The 22742-nt window shown below is 30.9% G+C and overlaps 2 protein-coding genes across 2 annotated transcripts; one reads left to right on the forward strand and one right to left on the reverse strand.

The window, feature by feature from the left end:
- Positions 1-629: 629 nt before the first annotated feature.
- On the reverse strand, positions 630-4024 carry PCOAH_00037300 (Duffy binding protein; the record flags this gene model as incomplete). The annotated part of the gene is made up of 3 exons (XM_020060521.1): positions 630-712; positions 818-3254; positions 3410-4024. Coding segments are annotated over 3 exons (3135 nt in total), but the record flags the coding sequence as incomplete, so codon positions are not given.
- Positions 4025-10151: 6127 nt separating this feature from the next.
- Positions 10152-22708, forward strand: PCOAH_00037310 (Uncharacterized protein; the record flags this gene model as incomplete). Its single annotated transcript, XM_020060522.1, has 8 exons — positions 10152-10235; positions 10397-10901; positions 14807-14883; positions 15022-15831; positions 18656-19533; positions 21355-21406; positions 21536-22421; positions 22572-22708. The coding sequence occupies 8 exons, from the start codon at positions 10152-10154 to the stop codon at positions 22706-22708; spliced, it is 3429 nt and encodes a 1142-aa protein (XP_019916977.1).
- Positions 22709-22742: the final 34 nt, after the last annotated feature.

A 22742-nucleotide genomic window follows, 5' to 3' on the forward strand; every position in this document is an offset into this window, starting at 1 on the left:
GAAATATACTTGTATTCACTTGCTACAAATACAAACAATTAATTCTAATTTTGATATTTAAATTAAGACACACAGTGCAAATAATTATCATAGTGCTTGCAAATCATTCATGCATAAAGCTTCATATATTTTCTCATTTACTACATCAAGCAAAATATCTGCATTGCATCAGCACTACAATCAGAATTGCCTTTATTTATAAAATTATTATCATGAATAATCCATGGGGGTTAACGTTTGCACTTGTTCAATATCTAAAAAAGAAATAAAAAGAATAAAGCAGAATGATGTGATATTTCTTTTTATGTAGAATTTTTTTTTTTTGAAATTTGAATTACCGTCAGGCATCAGGGGGATTCTATGAATATTATCAGAGAATTCTTCGTAATCATTAAATGAAGCTTCTTCTTCAGGACTGTACGAACAAGGAAGTGCACATTTATTATATATATGTACATACACGTATATATGTATATATACATGCGTGTAATGATTGCACATTTTTACTCTCCTCAAAACTTCACACATGGAATACATAGAATTAATTGTGCACTAAAAGCATTTCTTATTTTATTTTCTCTTATAGTTGTTATTCTATCTTTTATTCTAATTTTTATTTTATATTATATTTACTCATAATTGTTCATATTTTGTGCGGCCATTAACAGCAGTAGTATCAGAAACGCTCCCCCGGCGGCAAAATAAGCCTTGTCTGAAAAAAGAATATTGGTTAAAAAAGTTTTTATAGCATTCTTAAAATGAATTTCTTTTTAATTTACATAACATCTTTCTCTATTCATCATCTTTTCCTGCATACTTGTAAAGCTCCCTTTTGTAAAGCATTTGTATGATGGATCTTCAAATTCCTTTTTCATGCAATTATGGTAATCATTAGAATCAAACTTAAAATACTTCAAGCAAAAATCCGATATTGAACAACATAAATTTTTACTATCCTCTTTAGAACAAGTGTTCGATGACATTTTGTCTTCTATAGAGTTACAGTAATTTAAAGAAACACTATTATTGCACTTGTGTGCTTTAGACATACGGATAATTTCTTCCCTTGCTGCATTAACATCTCTGTTTTTGTATTGATTTATATCTAATTTATCATGGATCCAATTATTATGGCTATATAATTGGTACCTATTTGGATTTTTCATAAAATTATCCTGATTCATATGCACTCCCCTTTCTGCTTCATCTTCCCTGATGCTACCCCTGTGGTGATCATCTACATGTGCAGTTTGATTAGAATTGTGCCCACCATTCTGCATATTACTATTGTTAAAATCATGCTCCTTCAAATCTTTTTCTCTATCTCCATTCGTATTTTCTAAACTGTGAGTTGTATCATTAGTAGTTTCATGTACACTTCCGTTTGATTCCAAACTTTCAGTTTTACTCAACGGAGTAGGACCTTCACTATGGTTACTGTCAGGTCCATCAACACCACCAACATGAGGAGAAACACCAACAAATTGTTCAGGTTGAGTTTCAGTAATGGTAAGAGTTCCCTGTTCGGTAGTGTAACCACTTTCTCCGTCCAGGTTAGCCTTGCTTTTTTCACTTTCCTCTTTTTTAACATCAGATTCTCCTTCTCCTCCAGCAAGGACTGATGGATCATTCGGCAGACTCGGTATAGAACCTTCCGCAGGGTCACCATGAGCACCACCATTTTCAGTCGTAGCAGGACCTTCAAAAGGTTTAACATCAGCAGAACCGCCATCACCAAGAGTAACACCAACATCTTGTCCAGGCGTGAGAGTACCAGCTCCTGATGCTTCTGCATCCTTCTCTGTATGAGTTTGTCCCAAACTTTCTCCTTCATCAGTATGTGGATTAAGTGACTCCTGTAAGCTATGATATATGTCCTGTGCATCTTTCCCTTCTTCAATTTTTTCCGGATCAACTTCTTCACCATCTTCCCTATGTTCAGTATCAGTGCCATTATGAACTTTATCATCCTTTTCAGCGAGAGCAGAGGGACCAGAGCCAGAAACACCAGCTTCACCGCTAGCAACAGGAGTAACACCAACATCCTTTGTAGTTGTTTGGGTAACACCATCAGCACTACCTCCACCCAGACCTTGACCATCTGAGCCAGGAGCAGAACTAGAAGTGGAAGGTGCAGGTTCCTGAGTGTCTGCTTCTGTGCTTGGAGTTTGGGAATCTGAAGTGCTCCTGGTGGGAGCATCTACCTTCTTTGTCTGTATTTCACCTGAAGTAAAAGAAGTAGATTTCTCGGTAGATTGTTCTTCTAGGAGTTTCTTAAGAACAGAACAAGGAATCTGCCCATCTATAACGTGCTGACCCTTCAATATAACAGTGCCCCCGGCATGTCCAAACTTCGCCGTAGATTCCTGGCCAATTGTGCTATCATCAATGCAACCCATATCATGTTCTTCCTTATCTTTCTTACCTGTTTCCGATGATGGTGATACTGGTTGTGGACGTGGTACAGCTTCTGGTACTGGGACTTGGGCTGGGATTCGTTGCTTCTCCTCTTCTATTTTCGCGTCAACCTTTTCTCCCAGTTCCTTTAATATTTTATCATCTCCCCCACTTGTATCTATTGCTTCCACTATTTTGTCTGCTTCTGTCCTGGTGACATATTCCCCTTTTTTAATTGTTTCTTTTATTTTCATTATATCTTGTACATTTAACCATCCTCCATTACTTTTACTACTTCCCTTATCTTCATGTTCTTTACAATCATTCTCACGCCTCGTACTTTCCATAAGGTCCTTGTATCTATTAATCCCATTATTATTACCATCTTTCACCCTCCTGTCCTCAATCCATTCTTTTATTTTTACACCAACTAACTGTGTACCAATCTTTGTTTTCCCAAAGTCAATACTCTTACATATTCCACTATTATCTGGAATTTTTTTCTGTTTTAGGTGTGGCCCCATTGCCTTTGATATATATTCCACGATTTCTTCAAACCAGCAGTGTTCTCCATATAAGTCTATTAAAGTTACATTGCCAACTAAACATGTTAAATAGGCCCCTACCCCTTTTATTCTATCCGTATTTGTTTCCCTAAGTGTTATATTCTGTGTTAACCCATTTATGTAGAGGAATATTTTTAACATAGCTTTACAGTATTCCTTCTTTCTTCCTAAAAGGCCTCCCCTACTTGTACCTTTTACATCAGCACAAATCATTTTCACCGGATCCCCTGTAAACCTAAATGTATCAACCATATCGATAAATATTTTCTGTATATATTCCCATATTCCTTCCTACAAGGTGATAAAGAAGAGAATGATAGACACATGGAAACACACACGAATTTTGAATTTATTTTTCCTCATAAATTGTTCTACAAGTATGTAGTTCTATATACATTCATCATAGCCTCCTCTTCCCCTTACAATTTATTCACACTGTACTTTACCTTATTGCACGATCCTTGGTCATCCGCCCATTGCCTTATTAAGGTCGCTAAAAGGTTATCTCCGTTTACGGTATTACTTTCCTTCTGAAGTTTTTCCTCAAATCCAGGACACTTGCTTTCCACCTTTGCCTTTTTCTTGATTTCTTCGGTTCTCATTTTTATTTCCAGCATCTGTTCTTTTGACATACTGTTACCAGTATCAGCCAACATCACCAATCCTTCTCTATTATTTTTGCCCAATAATTTAATAAAACTCTTCCCACCTGCTACTTTCTCAGATCCTTTCCCGTCCTGTATACCATTTTTCCCTATGTCATTGTTGTCCATGAAGTTTTGTGCATCGTAAGTGGATTCCTTCAAAATGCGGTTAGTTCTTTTTCCATTTATTTGTGCATCCTTTATTTTTAGTTCCGTTACGCCATATTCATATTTTACATTTTGCTGCACTCTTCCTATTCTGCTTTCATCAGTTCCTTCTAACCATGGTTGTATGTGATCTTCCTCCATACAGTAATGTCCTGTAGCTAAAATACGGCCATTTTCACCTTGCACGTACTCATTTTCGTATTTCAGTGGAAGGGTTCCATTCATTCGTTCTAATAATACATTATTCACCTAAAAGAAAAATAAAGAGAACAAATTACACGCATCACACGATTTTTAGCTTTTTTGAATTTGCCCCCACTTTTAGTAGAATTAAATGGTCCTCTTTTTTTTGTTGTTTTTTCAGGGCAATTAAATGTACAAGATAATGTATTAGTCTGATGGAAAAATTGCCCCTTTTTTTAGTACCTCGTGTGATAATAATAAAACTGGGAGGAAAAATAAGAAACGCTTTTTTTTTTTCCCTTCCATATTATTTAAAAATAAGTGTGTACGTGATTATATAATACAAAGCACAGAAAGGGGTATACGAACTTTATGTAGCTGTGGGTTCTACACATCTAACGAAACATATGTGCGGAAAAGAAAAAATTTAAACAAATATATATACGGAAATCGCGTATACCTAAATTATAATAACCTACATGCAGGGGATAAACATAAAAAATGTTGTGGCAACGTGGTTGGCAATTTTTTATTGCTATTTTTAAAAACCTTTTTTTTTTTTTTTTTTTTTTCATAGAACAAGTACTTCATGTGTAAACTTTTATACAACACCTGTTGTTCTTTTCTTTTTTTTTTTATTAGAACAAGGTACTCTATGCATGCACCCTTATACAACACCTGTAGTACTCTTTTTTTTTTTTTTTTCTTAGAACAAGTACTTCATGTGTACACTTTTATACAACACCAATAGTACTCCTTTTTTTTTTCCCCCTCATTACAACGGTAACCCAGCGTATATCCCAAAACAAATAGTAGATATGGTGTGCAAAAAAGAAGAAAAAAAATAAAATGGTGAATTCCATGATCAAACACGTAATGTACGTGGTTAGAAGATTTTTGTTCTAGGTATGGTGTGCAGAGGAGAAAGAAAAGAAAGGAGTTTGATTCCATGAGCACACAAATGGTGCACATGGTTAAGAAAATTTGTAAGCCGGTTGGATGCGCAAATAAAAGAAAAAAAAATTGGTTCCAAAAGTTTAAGCCCTCTTTTATATTTATGATTATAAATTTTATGCAAATTAGAAACATGCTTGACCTTTACATATGAATCAACCGCAGATATTTGATGAAATTAAAATCTTATTTACATATTTCTCTATTTATAAATGTTAGCAACTAATAATATACATAAAATTACTAGGTAATTCCACCCTTTTGTGAGTTTCGCGTTTTTTTTTTTCCGCTTTTTACAAGCAGTTGATAATAGAGTCGCTGTGGGAACAAGGAACAGTAATATATTTTTCTTAACCTTAGATCTGAAAAGGGAGCTAACTATTTTTTTTTTTTTTTTCCATCTCTTATTAGTGTATATTTATTAAATACAAAAAACAATAGTAATTGTATATAGGCAGTTGTACAAGAATAAAGCATTATAATATAAACCCCAACACAGGGAGGGGTAACGAAAAATTGCACCATCATCATCTGCGAATTGTTTAACTTTTTGCCAGAATTCCCTGCTGGTGCCAAAAACATGAGTTCATATGTAATTGGTTATTCCTTTAGGTGAATTCTGAAGGATGGAAGGTGTGTAAGCTGTTACTGTTGTTGTTGCAACATGGTACACACACCTTTCGTGCTAACAAGGAATGGTCAAATTTTTTTGGGTGTCATCGAGCATGTTCCTTTGCAACCTCTCTATGTTTTACATTTACTATTAATTCTATGTATAAAATATTAACGTGAATATGGTAAAACTTCCGCTTTAGCAAGAGTAATATTAAGGGAGTTATCAAGTTCGTGTATTTTGTCGTTACAATTAGCGCGTTTTTATAACATCCTTTCCGAGTGCCCATGTGTATAAAATAAACTTCAAATAAGGAGTTTATTACATGTTCATAATCCTCGAATATTTTTATGCATCCTACAAGTTTCTTTCTTTTCCTTTATGCAACCATTGGAACTTTTTGACGAATTTTACGATTTTTTTCATATGTGTTACTTTTTACGCAAACTTTTTGTCGCGTTATTTAATTTGATGGCCTCCTTTTTTTTTTTTTTTTCTTTTTTTTTTTTTTTTTTTTAGTTTAATTATTTTTATTTTAATTTTTTCATTACAAATCCTTTCAGATTAAATGATATTGAATGGCATCCGTCCGTCTTACTGCTTCAATTAATTCCATGTTTTACCCCCCTTCCTTTCCCCTTATCCTTAGGACTATTCTACCACTGATAATTCTATTGCATGAAAAATATCGCATGTACGTACATATGTAGGCATAAATGTAAAATGCTGTGAACTGTGGAATTTACCTCATTTTTTTTTTGATTCAGTTAAATAAATTGAGCTTCGACGACGTGCAATTTTTCGTAATAGAGAACTTAAAGTAAAATAAGCAGTTTTAATTTTTTATTCTAAAAGTAACAAAACTTCGCCCCTTGACTTCTTTCCTCTGTTAATTCTCATATTTTCATATTGAAAGAGAAAAAAAAAAAAACAAAGGGGGCGAGGTGGTGGTTATTTTAACACTTGTTGTTATTAAAATATTATACAAGCCGATATAAATCTTCAAAATTTTAGTACCCCGTATAAGTTGAAAAAAAAGTTACATGAATATACATGATTGGAAAAAAGGAAGTACTACATAATGGTAAAGTGTTCCACTATAATAATAGTTCCACGCGAATCGTGTTAAAAATAGATAAAACCTTCAATATGAAATTTATGTGCTTACACTTCCTTTTTTTTCTTTCCGCAAGCCAGTTCGAACAACATATTATGTTCATTCTTTAAAAAAAAAAAAAAAAAAAAAAAAGACCTTAATACATTATGAATAAAGTTGCACATTAGCAAAAGGAAGAAAAGGAAGAAAGTAAAAAGGAAAAAACGAAAAACGAAAAATATGAAAGCCTTAATATTTTAAAAAAAGGAATTCACCAATTTTGTAATTGTCACATGTTATGCGAAATATGTGATATAATCATCTATTGCAAAGTTGTAAAAGTAGCCTAAGCTTCTGCTACTTGTGTGACTAATCAGAGGCATGTTTCCTTTTACCACACACACAATTATCTCCACAGAAAAAAGGAACACACAAATATTAATATACCCACATTTTTATTTCATAAATTATTGAAGGACAAATACCCCTTTTTTGGTAAAATTGAATTTGAAGGATCCCTAAAGAGGGGAAATGTATCATTAAACACATTTAGCAACAAAAATTATGGAACACCTTCCAACGGTGAAAGAAAACACATGTTATGTACTAAATGAATAGTCGTTCAATCATCGTTTTCCCTGATTTTCGGGGAGACACGAATTTCTTCCTAACGGCAAAAGGGCATTTTGTTCTCTTCATAAATACACGTGTATGTTTGAATAAAATTGAACTTCATCTGAACTATTCTAATTCTAAAAGAACTGTTCACCGCATCCACTTATTACGTCAGTTAACATGCACTAATTCCTATGTACCAGGCATTATCTGCCTTCCTTACTTTAAGAGTTGTATGAATTGCGGTAGGCCTCATATTATTGTCTTTTCTATTCGTCAGCCACTTTTACGCATTCATCTTTTCTTAATTAACAGAGACCAAAAAAAATATATATGTACAACTAGAATGGAAACTCCAATTTAAAATTTTAACACGCAGCGTTGCCATACAATGTAATAGAAATAGGGGACGCGGTCGGGAATCCATACAACAAAATACAATAAAAGAAACTCCAAATTGTGTTATTTGAAAAATTAATATATACCAAAAAAAAAATTAAAAATGCAGAAGGACAAATCAACCCCAAATTACATTTCCCCATTCCGTTCCACGAACATATGTGTATGTATTATTTATTTCCTTTAATTGCAATTTTGTCCTGCATAATAATAACAATTTTTATGTTATTTTTAGGGTGAAAAACGCAAAAACTGTTACTGGGTTCAGGGTTTAGGGTTTAGGGTTTAGGGTTCAGTGTTTAGGGTTTAGGGTTTAGGGTTCAGTGTTTAGGGTTTAGGGTTTAGGGTTCAGTGTTTAGGGTTTAGGTTTCAGTGTTTAGGTTTAGGGTTTAGTTTTAGGGTTTAGGGTTTAGGGTTTAGGTTTAGGGTTTAGGCTTTAGGGTTCAGATTTTAGGGTTTAGGGTTCAGGTTTTAGGGTTTAGGGTTCAGGTTTTAGGGTTTAGGGTTTAGGTTTACCGTTTAGTGTTTAGAGTTTAGGGTTTAGAGTTCAGGGTTTAGGGTTTAGAGTTCAGGGTTTAGGGTTTTAGGGTTTAGGGTTCAGGTTTTAGGGTTTAGGGTTCAGGTTTTAGGGTTTAGGGTTCAGGTTTTAGGGTTCAGGTTTTAGGGTTTAAGGTTCAGGTTTTAGGGTTTAAGGTTCAGGTTTTAGGGTTTAGGTTTTAGGTTTACCGTTTAGTGTTTAGAGTTTAGGGTTTAGGGTTCTGGGTTTAGGGTTTTAGGTTTTAGGGTTCAGGGTTTAGGGTTTTAGGTTTTAGGGTTCAGGGTTTAGGGTTTTAGGTTTTAGGGTTCAGGGTTTATGCTTTACGGTTTTAGGGTTCAGGGTTTATGCTTTACGGTTTGAGGGTTCAGGGTTTATGCTTTACGGTTTGAGGGTTCAGGGTTTATGCTTTACGGTTTGAGGGTTCAGGGTTTATGCTTTACGGTTTGAGGGTTCAGGGTTTATGCTTTACGGTTTGAGGGTTCAGGGTTTATGCTTTACGGTTTGAGGGTTCAGGGTTTATGCTTTACGGTTTGAGGTTTCAGGGTTTATGCTTTAAGGTTTGAGGTTTCAGGGTTTATGCTTTAAGGTTTGAGGTTTCAGGGTTTATGCTTTAAGGTTTGAGGTTTCAGGGTTTATGCTTTAAGGTTTGAGGCTTTATGCTTCACGGTTTGAGGGTTTATGCCTTACGGTGTGAGGGTTTATGCCTTACGGTGTGAGGGTTTAAGCTTAGCGTTTTGAGGGTTTATGCTTAGCGTTTTGAGGGTTTATGCTTAGCGTTTTGAGGGTTTATGCTTAGCGTTTTGAGGGTTTATACTTTACGGTTTGAGGGTTTATGCTTTGCGTTGTGAGGGTTTTAGCTTTAGGGTTTGAGGATTTTAGCTCTAGGGTTTGAGGATTTTAGCTTTACGGTTTGAGGATTTTAGCTTTACGGTTTGAGGATTTTAGCTTTACGGTTTGAGGATTTTAGCTTTACGGTTTGAGGATTTTAGCTTTACGGTTTGAGGATTTTAGCTTTACGGTTTGAGGATTTTAGCTTTACGGTTTGAGGGTTTATGCTTTACGGTTTGAGGGTTTAAGCTTTAGATTTTGTGGTTTAGAGTTTAGGTTTTAGATTTTAATGTTCATATTTTAGGGTTTAGAGTTTAAGTTTTAGGGTTTAGTGTTTAAGTTTTAAGGTTTAGAGTTTAATTTTTTGGGTGTAGGGTTTAAGTTTTAGGTTTTATTGTTCAGGTTTTGGGGAATATGCTTTAGCCTTTAGGATTCGGGGTTTAGGTGAAGGATGATGGAAGGATTGAAATAAGGAAAATGATTCTAGGTTTAGTGTTCAAGGTGATGATTTGAGGTTTGCGGAATTCAGGGTTCGCGGATTCCGGGTTTAACATTTGGATGTTAGGGAAAATACAAAATATAATAAGGTAGTAGGAACGTCGGAGTAGGTATGCATTTGTTGTTGATTTTTTTTTTTTTTTTGAGTGCATATGGAAAATTCACAGCGTATGTTGTTTTATTTCCCCTATATTCTAGGATATATCTATAGATTCCTTTATCACCGTGCTATGTATGAATGATTTTAATTTTATATTATGGCTGTTTTTTTAATATATAATTGAAAAAAAAATTTCTATTCAATTTTTTCTTTTTCCCTTAAAAAAGCTTCCGGTATGTATAAAAATTACTTTAATTACTCCTGTGCTAGTTGTTCCTTGCGTAATATAAAAATTTTTTAAAAATTACTTTTTATTTTTATTCAACTTAATTTTATTATTTTTTTTTTTGTTCGTAAGCAAATCCCATTTTAGGAATATATTTTTAACAATATAGAACAAATTATTTTCATATAATACAGGAATTTAAGCGCATAATAATAATAATCCTGTTGCTTACTGTCAGAGAAGAAAAAAAAAGGATGGTCATATAAAATAAGAATTTTTAGAAGTGTTCCATATATATATTGAGGAATAACATGAGCGTATGCAACATGATGGGAAACAACAGAGGCATCTATTTACTTAAATACCTTACGTTTGCCATTTTAGCAACCCCATGGAAATATTCTAAAGAAGTATGCATTTAACAATTAAATTTAATATTTTGCAAATTAATACTATGTACAATTTGAACAGTTCCTTCTTCACATGTTTTTATACCCTGATGAAACTGTTATTCATGTGTAAATAAAAATGCTATCGTTAATAACGTTTAAATATTTTCCCTAATTTTTAGATAACTACTGACTTGGGTGAATCACAAGATAGGATAGTCAACCCTAGAACAGTATTAAATTGCAGAAATGGCAGATTGCTAAGGGGAGACATAGACATAGATTTGGAAGTAAAATACGACCTCTTCAAGGATAAAGTTACGAACATAGTGGATGAGGATGACTACGCATTCCAAAATAGAGTAAAATCAGTGATGCAAGATGATAAATTTAGAGAATGCTTTAATAAAATCAGATGCAATGGGAGTTCTCATAGATCTGACAACTTTAATGATTCTTATGAAAATGTTCTGAGTTATGACCAGTTCTATGATTCCTGCCAGAAGAGTCATCATAATTTAGACCAGTTGTATGATTCCTGTGAAAGTATTGATAGTTCTGACGAATCATCTAATAAAAACAATTATTATGATGATGAAGATGAAGAACTTGATAGCTCTTATAATAGTGTTGTCCACAGCGGAGTTCCACAATACAACGCAATGAAATACGAGATGCCTATAATGGGTACGCGTAGACCCAGGGGAAAATCAATATTTTCAAGAATATTTAAATTTCTGAAAAAACAAGATGAACAATATGAAAAGTATATATATGAAATATTGAATTATCATATACCTCAAAAAGTTAGAAATCGTTTCAGTGAATATATATCACCAGAATCAATAAAACTTGTTAAGGTGTTGGCAATTTTTTCCCCAGCTATAGCATTTGCTCCATTTATGGTTCTATTTGCCATATTCTATCTGTTAGTACCATACTCTGTAATATCCCCATTTATTAATATATTTATTGCTTCCTTCATAACTGTGTTCTTTTACATTCTTCGCAAATATAAGAAATGCAAACGTTTGCATAATAGATATGGACCACGTATATCTGCAGGAAAACATTATCTATTATGAAAAATATATATAAAAGGCCTCTAAACCACAATAGTCCATGCACTAATTCTATAACATACATAAACATTTCTTGATTCAAGCGCATAGAAATATCAACTAAATGTATATGTACATGTCACATAGATAAACATTTAACCTTCTTATGTAATTTAAAACCTTAAAACGTACCTTTCCTTGTATTCCTGCTTCGTATTTTGTCCTCAAAAATATAATGTTCTCATACTAATTAGTTCTTTATCTTAATTCGTATGTATTGTATTATAAATAGAATCTTTTAAAAAATATGATTTAATATTTTCCTTTTTACTACACTTCATTTTGCATATACATTTATAAAAAGTTTTTATATTTAAAATTTTTATTTTTCGAAAAGCATATTATGACTAAGTCCAATTCAACATTTTTCCGTGGTAAAGACTTTTACCTGTCTTCTTGCATAGAGATTTGACGCATTAGTTAACTTTAATAATCGTTATTCTAAAAAATAAATGTACTAAATGCGCACTAACATTCATTAAGGTAAAAGCGCGGAACATATACGAATTCTAACTTTATATGAATATACATATGTATTTTTAAAGTTCTGTACATTCCTGCAGTTATTAGTTCCTTCTCAGCTATATCAGGCACTTTATTTTTTTCATTTAAAACATTACCTATATTATTATATAAAATAGCACATTTGAAGTTACTATTTCATCACATATAATTTCAAAAAAACACATAGACGCGTTTTTGTCTTACAACGCCATTATTTCGTGGGCCATCTTATTACAGTTGTAGCGAATTCATTATATGTGTGGAACATTTTTATATAATGTTACTTTATTACTTTTGTTTCAATTTTTCATTGGTCAACATATATATTGCTCTCTTGCTATAAATGAAATTTGTAAGGACCATCTAATCCCTGGTTCCACATTTTGACAGGTGCTATTATATAATAAAGGAAGGCAGCGCTACTTATATCCTTTTCCATTTTCCCTTTTCCAACACACTTGACATAGTAAAAATCATCTTAAGAATGATTCTCTTTATTAATTATTAGTACTCTTTATTTTGTTAATTATAATATATAATACAATTGCATTAAAACAAAAGGGAGAAAAAAAGAATGGACGCAAAAATAATACCGTAAATAAAGAAAGTATGGGCTTATATATAAATATATGTAACTTAATCCGTACAAGTCTGAGCGCATATACGTAAATTTTTTCTGTATATGAAAAAATGCTTATATGCTTATGTATATATATTCTAAGAATAAGCATTTGTTAGAAGGAATCATTAGTACATTTAAATATATTGGGGTCATTTATTGAGCTTTATTGCATATATACTAACATTTTTAATATGTACTGTGGAAAAATATTATTTTCGCCTGATTTAGTTCATTATAAGTGGAACATAGCAACAGTTATAGACAACGTAACATGTATTTCAATAAGAAATGTAAAAAAGTAATATTATAAAGCAACGCATTTTATGTAATTTATTAACGTTCCTTTTTTTATTTTATTAGATATTGTTTCAGTGCGCTCCATTATTTTTAATTTATTATTAGGTAGAGGATATCTTCAAATTATTTTATGTTTTAACACATTTTTTCATTGGCGTTATTACGTTATATCCATATCAACATTCGGCTTTTTTTTCTTTTTTTTTTCTTCGTTTTGTATATAAAATTTGTTCACTATAGCACTGTACGATCATAGTTGACTTTATTTTTGCACATAAACTTTTTATATATATTAGTGAATTAGTGGTACTATTGCTAACATGACTATTATATTATTTTAGTTCACCCATAATTGGGAAAAAATCCATTTGGCACTGCACCCTCTTTTGATAATAATTCATTGTACTTATATATATGTCCAGCTGAATAGACACTTATAATTCAAAGATGGCCTTCATTTTCGAGAGCAAATTATAGAAAATCTACTATGCTAATTTTCTTTGTGGGAACATCGCAGATTGTGCAAGAAATACATAAATGTGCAACACGGGAAGCACACAAAAAGGAAATAATTATAGGATAGGTAAAATCAATTTTTACATAAAATTGTAAGTTCTCTCACAAATTAGCATATGAGAACAGATATTCTTATTCTGAAAACATAGTCTTCCCTTTATCACATTATAATTTGACATAAGCAGCATAACGCTGATCAGATAATAGAAGTGTATTTACTAATTAGAGAACTACAATCTTATTAGCCTTTTTTAATAAATATTTCCATAATTGAAAGTATTTTGCAACTGTTATAATCGCAAAAATATAATGCGCGAAAAAATACAATACATCGATATTTTTAAATGTTGGATTATTTATTTACGCGGATGCAATTAAAGATGCACACGATGTATTTAAACATGATTCATATAAAGAATGTATCAAAAATATTTGCTAAAAAAATAGTGAATAATGTGCCATAAATTTTATGTAACCATGTCTTCGAATAATTGAAATAATGGAAGAAGTGCATGACTAAAAATCATATTAATATTACCATCATAAAATATTGACAGAAGGTTTATTCCACATGTTGTGCATAGCAAATTGAACTACTGTAAGAACATAACACTGTACTTGTTTTATAATATCATATAAAGTGTGCCAGCAGTCAGACCTATCTAAAATTTTACACCTTATTAATCAATAAAATAATGGAACTTTCATCTTATTTTAAAAAAATTAATTAAGAAATTCTTATTAGGCTTAATTATTCATTTTGACAGAATTAAAGGAACCAATAATAATTCTATACTTTAAAAATATAGATTTTTTCTTTTTATGCACAACTGTTATTTCTAAATTCATTATTTACCGATTAATGGAACAGAGACTCTGAAGGAACATTTTTAGAAAACGTTTTTCAAAATTTTCTAATAAATTAACCCCTAAATATTTTTTAACATTATAATGTATAATACGATAATGGAAGTATTTACGAATGCAAGTTAATATTTTACCACCACTCCTTAATGTTTCCTTAATATTTACAATTTTTACAAGAATTAGCTCAATTTTATAGAAATACGAAGTTATATTATAAATATTTATGCAGCACGATATATTGTTATTCTTACATTTTCTGTATTTTTTTTTTTTTTTTTAGTAATAATTATTTGTATTTATTCCTTTGAAAAGAAAACGATTTTCATTCTGTTCTAAAAATACAACTTTTATGTGATTATATCGAGTCCTATAATATTTAGTTAAAGCGCTCTAGATTTATCTGAATTCATAAGTTCCTCATATAAGAACAACGAACTGAAATATTTTTAATTAATATCATTTTTAATTTTATATATTTTTTTCGTGGGGCCTACCGCATAGAGTATCCGTCTTCATTTTAAATGACGGGAACTTGACGACTACAATTTAAGTAAAAAAGGAAAAATTGTAATCACATTAAAATTTCTATAATATGCTATATAATAAATTATTCAGTAAAAAAAGTATTATAAACTGCAGGAAAATACTAGAAAAAGGAAGATAAGAAAACAATATGTTCCTTTTCGGTATATCATTTCCTATTTTCCACTTTTTAATATGGATATTGCACTACCATGATAAGGTATTATACTATTATACATGTTACTATTTATTAACCTTTTCGTTATTTTATGATATAGTTAAGAATGCAAATTTATTGATAGAAATAAAATTGACGCTGCTCTGTATATATGTTGTGTGTATTTATTCCACTTTTCAGTCAACTGCTTTTGGTACGCCATGCAGCGTGGACAGCTGCATAAACGTCTCATCAAATGGAACATGTGACAGAATGTTAACAGTAAAAGAGAAAGAATCAAACTGGAGAGAACAAAACTTTGTACCCTTTCCAAAAAAAAGCATAAATTTATTAGATAAAGATGATGACATTTTTGGAAAAAGATTAAATGCATTAGCACAGAATGATGACGATCATTTTCGAATACAATTTAATCCGTTAATGCGGGATGGCCTCTCTCAAAAAGGGTGTAACAAATTAATGCAAAACAAGCCTTTTCATAAACATGTTAACATATTAAATAAGAGTGACAATAATTTGGAGAAAAACCCTTTTCTCGTCTCACCACATGTAGATCACAGTAATCACGACCATTCGGACCCGTTCAAATTTTGCAACAATTTGGAAGAATATTTTGACAAATTAAAAATTCAAAAAGATAAAAAAGAAAAACAAATTGAAGAATTAAAACGTCATGAAGAATATAAAGCAAAACGGAAGGGTGAAATAAAACGAACGAATAATCTTAAAAGAGAACAAAACAATGAAGTGGAAGATTATGTGCCTTCTAAATTAGAAGAAAATGATATTTTCGAAGGATCTATCGATCGTTATGTGTATAAAGAATTAGTAAAACCAAGAAAAAGATCAACAGTACGCACCTTAAGAAAAGTAAATAAAATGTTAGATGCAGAAGTGAATCGATTTTTAAAGAAAAAAGCAGCTGGTCGTTATGCCTATAATGGTCGAGGCATCCGGGGAAAAATATTTTCATTTATAGACAAATACAGAGTATTTATGCCTGTGCTGCTTTTTGTCCTAACCATTTTTTTGGTAATTCCAATTTTTATTTTTGGCATATATGTATTTCAAACGGCCATTCTAACCCTACTTTCATTAGCAGGAAATTTTATCGTCTACATGCCGTTAATAATCCCAGTAGTAGTAATCATAAAACTATACATTTAATTCGGACAGTGTATTAACTGAGGTTATATATCATATAAAAAATTATCTACCGAAATGAAATATATAAAGCGGAAATACTTTAAGTAAATTCTACTGTAGACCCGTTAAATTTTGATGAAGTAATTCGAATGTACATGAAAATATTATACGGGTGTAAGCAAAATATGTATATGCGTCCAGCGTGTTTGACAAATTCGAATGAAACATTCTTTTAAAGTTTCACACTATTTTTTTTTTTTTTTACTTATTTTGTGTGCGCACATGTGTAAGTATGTTGCTTCTTTTTCAGACATTAATATTGATGACATTCCTCATTTGCACAATGATGTACCTTTTTTTTACAATTTTTTTTTGTTATGTATATACATACCCATAAATTTTTTGCACACTTACTCGAAAAATGTTGTATTTCCTATACAAAAAGTAATGTATCATAGAATAAGCGGTACAATCACCTTAAAACGTGCATAGTAGGAACCGCAAGACCATTTGTTATTTTTATTTTAAAACCTTTAAAACTGAATACAATTTATAAATAATACTTTATTATTCTGCTGGCAAATAAAAGTACAAGGATGTATTAAGGAAAAGTGCAACATTATAAAAAGGATGGAGCACGGTGTGTGAGATTATTCCTATTCTGAAGTGTCACATAGGAGAAGTTGAATAGGTAGCACCTTTTTAGTATTATATATATAAAACAGTGTTCATTGGGATACACGTTCTTACATCACGCACTTTGTATCGCTGTATGGCACTAACTTATAATAAAGAATCATCATACTTTTCTGTATTATGGTGCTGCAGAAAATGGAAATATGTTAGCACACGCTTATCTTTACTAAATTATGCAATGAATAAATAGTAGTAACAGGAGAACAGGAAAAAAATGCTTTACAGAAGTTTTGAAGGAAAATAAGTGTATATCGGATTGTACATTTTTTAATTTGTTCCATATTATGGTATACATGGATATATTTGTTCAAACGAGGAAAATAGGGCTATGTAGAAGCGCTATCATATAATTAAGAATGAAGCGAAAGCGGTAAAGGGGGAAACAATGTATATATGCTAAAGTGCGCAATGGGCGTAATTATAATTATGATGCTATTACATAGAACAAACCTGTACAATAATATTTTTCCGCTTAAAACATAGCACGGGAGGTTATTTGCTATTGAACAATTTTTCGAATAAACAGACATTTTAAGTAAGGGCACACTATTGTATTATATTATCTTATGCATTTTTATTTGATGATTTCGAATAAATATGTACATATATCATGCATATGTTATATCACACTTGAATGGATGGATGGGATTTATTTTGTGCGTACGCTCACGCTATGAATTGAATAAGCATAAGAATGCAGCTCATGCGTATTGGATGTGAATAACAGGTAGAGATTAGGTATTATGCACATTTCTTTCTTATGCGTCCTCTTATTTATTTGTGCTATATTACCTTTTATTATTCTCTTTTCATTTTTTAAAAAAGCGCGCAAATAAATTCTTATTTTGCCATACCATAATTAGTGGTATCGGAATTGATTTATATATTATAGGGGAAGACGTGTTATATTAATCTGCGGGGAGCAATGAACAACTTTGTTAAAAAAAATTATAATATACTTGAATGTTCCATACGAATTTAGGCAAAAATACAATTTCAGTTGAAAAATGGCACTCTATATTTTAATCTGTCTCAAATATTTTGTCCTTGCATATGTAAATTGTATGAATAACATAAAAGGCTTAAGTTCCGCATAAGCCCACAGAGTAGATTTTTCCTATTGAAATATATTCTGATGCATATTATCAGTTATTATGAGACAAATGTGTTGCCGAATGGATCCTAGAATTTTTTTTTTTTTTTTATTCTAACAATGCAATGCAAGCAATATTTTTTTCTCAAAGGAAGGAAATGAAAAATACGTAATATTTTTTTCCCTGTTTTTTTTTTTGTTCTATATTATGCAGGTAATGCATGTTCACGCGAATATTAATGGATAGCGCAGCATACGCGTTTTGCGTATTTTTTTATATTTATTCTTCATTGTTCTGAATAATTTTTTTTTTTTTTTTTTTGGTACATTTCTAAAAATAAATAATTGTTGCAGGATATGCAATATTTTTATGTTCCCAAGATAATTAGAAAAAATATTACTATATATTGTAGTATTCAAAAGTATTCGGCAACCATGTTGTATGATGATTTTTCTTTCAATTTTTTTGCATAATCTAATCCTGTCTCTTTATTTTTTATAGAGAATAATACGATCTGTATTATCGCTAGAATAACTATAGTTAAAAATAAAAAATGTAAGTGGAAACAAACTATCATTAAATGTTGTAGTGGAACCAATAATTATTACAATATAGGCAGCGGAACTTCTAAGAATTCATTTTCTCTCTTTTGAAAAAAATATACCAATATGTTAATATCTGGAAAAACCTTCACCGTTGCCCTTTTATTGGGTATCTGTACATACATTCCTAAGGTACAATTCTAATTGTAGAAATAAAAAGGATCTACAATATTTTGCCTCTTTGTAATTTTGCTTTATTAAAACAAATTATGTAATAAAATGTTTAAATAAGTGCACCTTCTCAAACGCTGCATATACCTTCCTTTTTATTTTTAGTCAACATGCTATAATGAGGACAATTCAAATAATCCATATAATATATTCGACATAACCGCGTCTGTAGGATCAGGTCTCTCAGAAGAACAAAACTATGCACACTTAAAAAAAGGAATAAAAAATTTTTTAGATGAAGATGATGACATTTTTGGAAAAAGACTGAATGCATTAGCACAGGATGACGCATTTAGAGAACACTTTAGTGATTTCATAGACAAGGACGCTTCAGAAAAAATGTTCCTTGGATTAGCACAAGAGAAAGAATTCCAAAAATATTTTGATTCATACAACAGTAGTGGCAACTATGAGGGAAATACTGACCGATTCAGCTTTTATGATAGCTCCGAAATTTTTCCCCACGAATTAGAGCGTAAAAACAATCGTAAAGCAGGACCAGTTAACATAGCAAAACGGAATAAATCTAATATCCAAGAATCGGTTAAAGAGGGGGAGGAAGAATATGATATCGCTATTAATTTATCACAAGATCTACATCGTTATGAATCCCTTCAATCTTTAATTTATGAGAATGAATACAAAGGGCACAAATCATGGATAGACAGAAAAATAAGGAAACTTAATTCAAAAGTAGATTCAGAAATCATAAGATTCCTTAGAATTATGTCAGGCCGTACCAGAATTTATAAAGGTAAAGGCTTATCAGGATATTTCAAATCCTTACTCAGTAAATATAGAGTATTTAAACCAATCGCAATAGGTGTAGGTTTATCTGTTCTTACAATATATATTGCAAGTATCTTAAGTAATCCATTAGTGTTAATAGTACTCCCATTACTCACCGTTAATTCTACTCTGTTGACGATCGCATACTACATTATAAGAACAATGTATATAAAATGTATTTGTTACGACCTAAGGTAACTAATAGTAGTTATTTAGATAGGAAGAATTATCAAATAAGACATGGATAAAGTAACTTGGGGACAAGGAATAATGCAGGCGCCTAATTGTTAAAAAAGGTGAATTAACAACTTTACATATTTATCTGCATAATTATTACTTGCATTTGTTATATTTAAAAAATTGCTTCATTCATAATTTTATTTTATCCCCCAAATAAATGAACCATACGTGCTCTAATTTTCTCATTGTCCTATTTTAAGTTCCGATTATTGCAGCAGCACTAAAATTTTAACCTAAATTTTTTTTTTTTCCCTATTTTCCTATATTTTTACTCAAATTGTCACTGTTCGCTTGTTCCAAACAATGCTACAACTGACTACACAGGGTTAATAAGAATGCATTAAAGCGAGAAGTAAATTATAAATTTTTTTTTCTTTCGTTTTTACATCATGTTTTATGAACTTCGAATCTTAAACTTTGCTCACATTCTTCAAAATGTTAGAAAATTTAAATACCTAATTACTAACATAGTAGTATATGCCGTTTCTTATTTTTTGAATTAAACGAAAGGAGAATAAATACAACAGCAACACCTACAATCTTTCTACATAACAACCACTGGTATAAAATAAAAATAATCCTACATTAAAAAGGAGAAAAAATAAATGCAGAAAGTGATAAGGAAAAAAAAAATTATGGATTTCTCATGGATAAGCGCCTTCAACTTTTTCAATTATTCACTTCTGTGATTACATATTCCTTTAGGGGTATACCAATTTTTTTAACAAAAAATATAGACCCACTTGTAATTTTTCTCTTTGGAGCTATTATTAACGGATCATTATTTAGTAATACATCAGAATTAATTCCTACGCCATCAGAACACGTCAACTAATAAGTAAAAACGAATACTGTTATTAACCTGTTTAGAGTAATTAAAATTAGATTAATTCTACCACATATTACAGCAGTACAGCAAAAGAAAAAGTTGGACCCGTTAAATAATATACTCTTGAGCCTTTCTAATCCTTATTAATTTTTTTATGTTAAAATATGTATAATGCTAATTCTTGCATAATATTTATTTTCTTAAGAAAATCCGGAATTTTGATTCTTCCTTCATAATGGTTTCTCTTTATTTTTTTTTTTTTTCTAATTTCGAACTATTCATGATATTATAATAGAAATAGCACTGTTTCAAAAAAAAAAAAATTATTATATAGATTAGGACATTATAAGAATATCCTTAGAACATGTATATATCATTTCTACGCAACCGTGATTAATGAAATAATATACGCTTCTTCGAATATTACTTATGCGTAGTTAGAACCAATTTTTTTAAGGATTATTGTGCTTTAACTTTGACTACATAAAACAGAAACTTCTATTTTTGTATTGTTTTATGGAGGTTTCATTTTTCTAAGAATGAACCATTTTTAACGTGGCTTAAAATTGTAATTTTTATAACATTCATAATATTCCTTTGTACAAATCACTTTATGCTTCCATCAATTTGTAATATTTTTATATGAACCGTTTAGTATTATATTTTTATTGAAAGTCTTCCTTCATTTTTGAACTTCGACATGTATTATATTTATTCAAAACGAGGGCGTCCTTTTATATGAAGAAATGATGGAAAATAAAAAAAAAAACTATTACATAGATTACGTTAAATATTAAAAAGTACATATATATACATATATATGTACATGTATACATGTCAATATATATGATCATCTGTATGTACAAAACAGATTCATTCTTAAAAGTAACTGGGCAGCCTTAAAAAATACAGTATAAAAATAAAAAGCCATTATGATCACGTTTAGAAAAGCATCTGTCCTCTCGCTTTTAATGAGCATATATCAATGCTACGATAAGGTATTTCTCTACAATACGCTGTATTTTTCTAACACATTTGCTACCTTATACTTTCATGATAAAACGAATGTTTCCTATTGTTTAAATAATTACTCGTTATAAATTGTTTGATTTTACTTTAATTTTTAGTCAGAGAGCCTTAATACTTTATACCACAATGGAAGCAAACTTAACAATTCATTCAATAAAAAATTTGGACGAATATTACATGAGAGAGAACAAAACTTTGTACACTGGCAAAAAAAAATGATAAATTTGTTAGATGAAGATGATGACATTTTTGGAAAAAGTTTAAATGCATTAGCACAGAATGATGACGATCATTTTCGAATACAATTTAATCCGTTAATGCGGGATGGCCTCTCTCAAAAAGGGTGTAACAAATTAATGCAAGAGAAGCCTTTTCAAAAACCTTCTCAAAAGCATTTTCAAGAACATTTTCAAGAACATTTTCAAGAACCTTTCCATAAACCTTTTCAAGAACATTTTCATGAACATGTTAACATATTATATAAGAGTGACAATAATTTGGAGAAAAACCCTTTTCTCGTCTCACCACATGTAGATCACAGTAATCAGGATCATTCTGACCCGTTCAAATTTTGCAACAATTTGGAAGAACATTTTAACAAATTAAAAATTCAAAAAGATAAAAAAGAAAAACAAATTGAAGAAGAATTTAAATGTCATGAAGAATATAAAAACAAGAGAAACGCTATAAAACGCAAAGGTGATTCTGATGAGAAGCTAAGAGAGGAGTTAAAACGCAATGTTTATTATGCAAGGAAATCACTTCACGAAGTGGACTATGATGATATTACCTTTAAGTTAGGATATAATGGACATTTAGAAGAATCTGCTGAGTATTGTACGAATAATAGAAGTCTAAAGCCAAAATATGTATCAACCTTACCTATCACCGTAGAAAAGGATATTTCAGCACATGAATTAGAACTGCTAAGTTATAAAAATGACATTTCATATTGTAATAGTAGCTATGTGTGTAAACGTCCAGGTGGGCACAGAAAATTTTTATCATTTTCAGAAAAATACAAAGAATTATTTTCATCCTCTCCTACACAATTCGGCATCCTTTCTGGAATTGCAATGTGTTCAGCATTTAATATTATTAGCGTTACTGCTTTTCCAATATTTGCCTCTTTAGCATTAGGTTCGTTCATAGCGTATCTTCAGAAGAGGTCACGTCATTCTCCTAAAAACAATAATTTATCATCCAGGGGTATAGAATACCCACGTGGTCACCCAAAACCTAAAAGGTATATTCACTATATAAATTTCTAACCATAAACCTCTAAATTTAATGCAGTAAATTGAG

This window comes from Plasmodium coatneyi, chromosome 12 (genome assembly GCF_001680005.1).
Source record: "Plasmodium coatneyi strain Hackeri chromosome 12, complete sequence".
Taxonomy (NCBI): domain Eukaryota; phylum Apicomplexa; class Aconoidasida; order Haemosporida; family Plasmodiidae; genus Plasmodium; species Plasmodium coatneyi.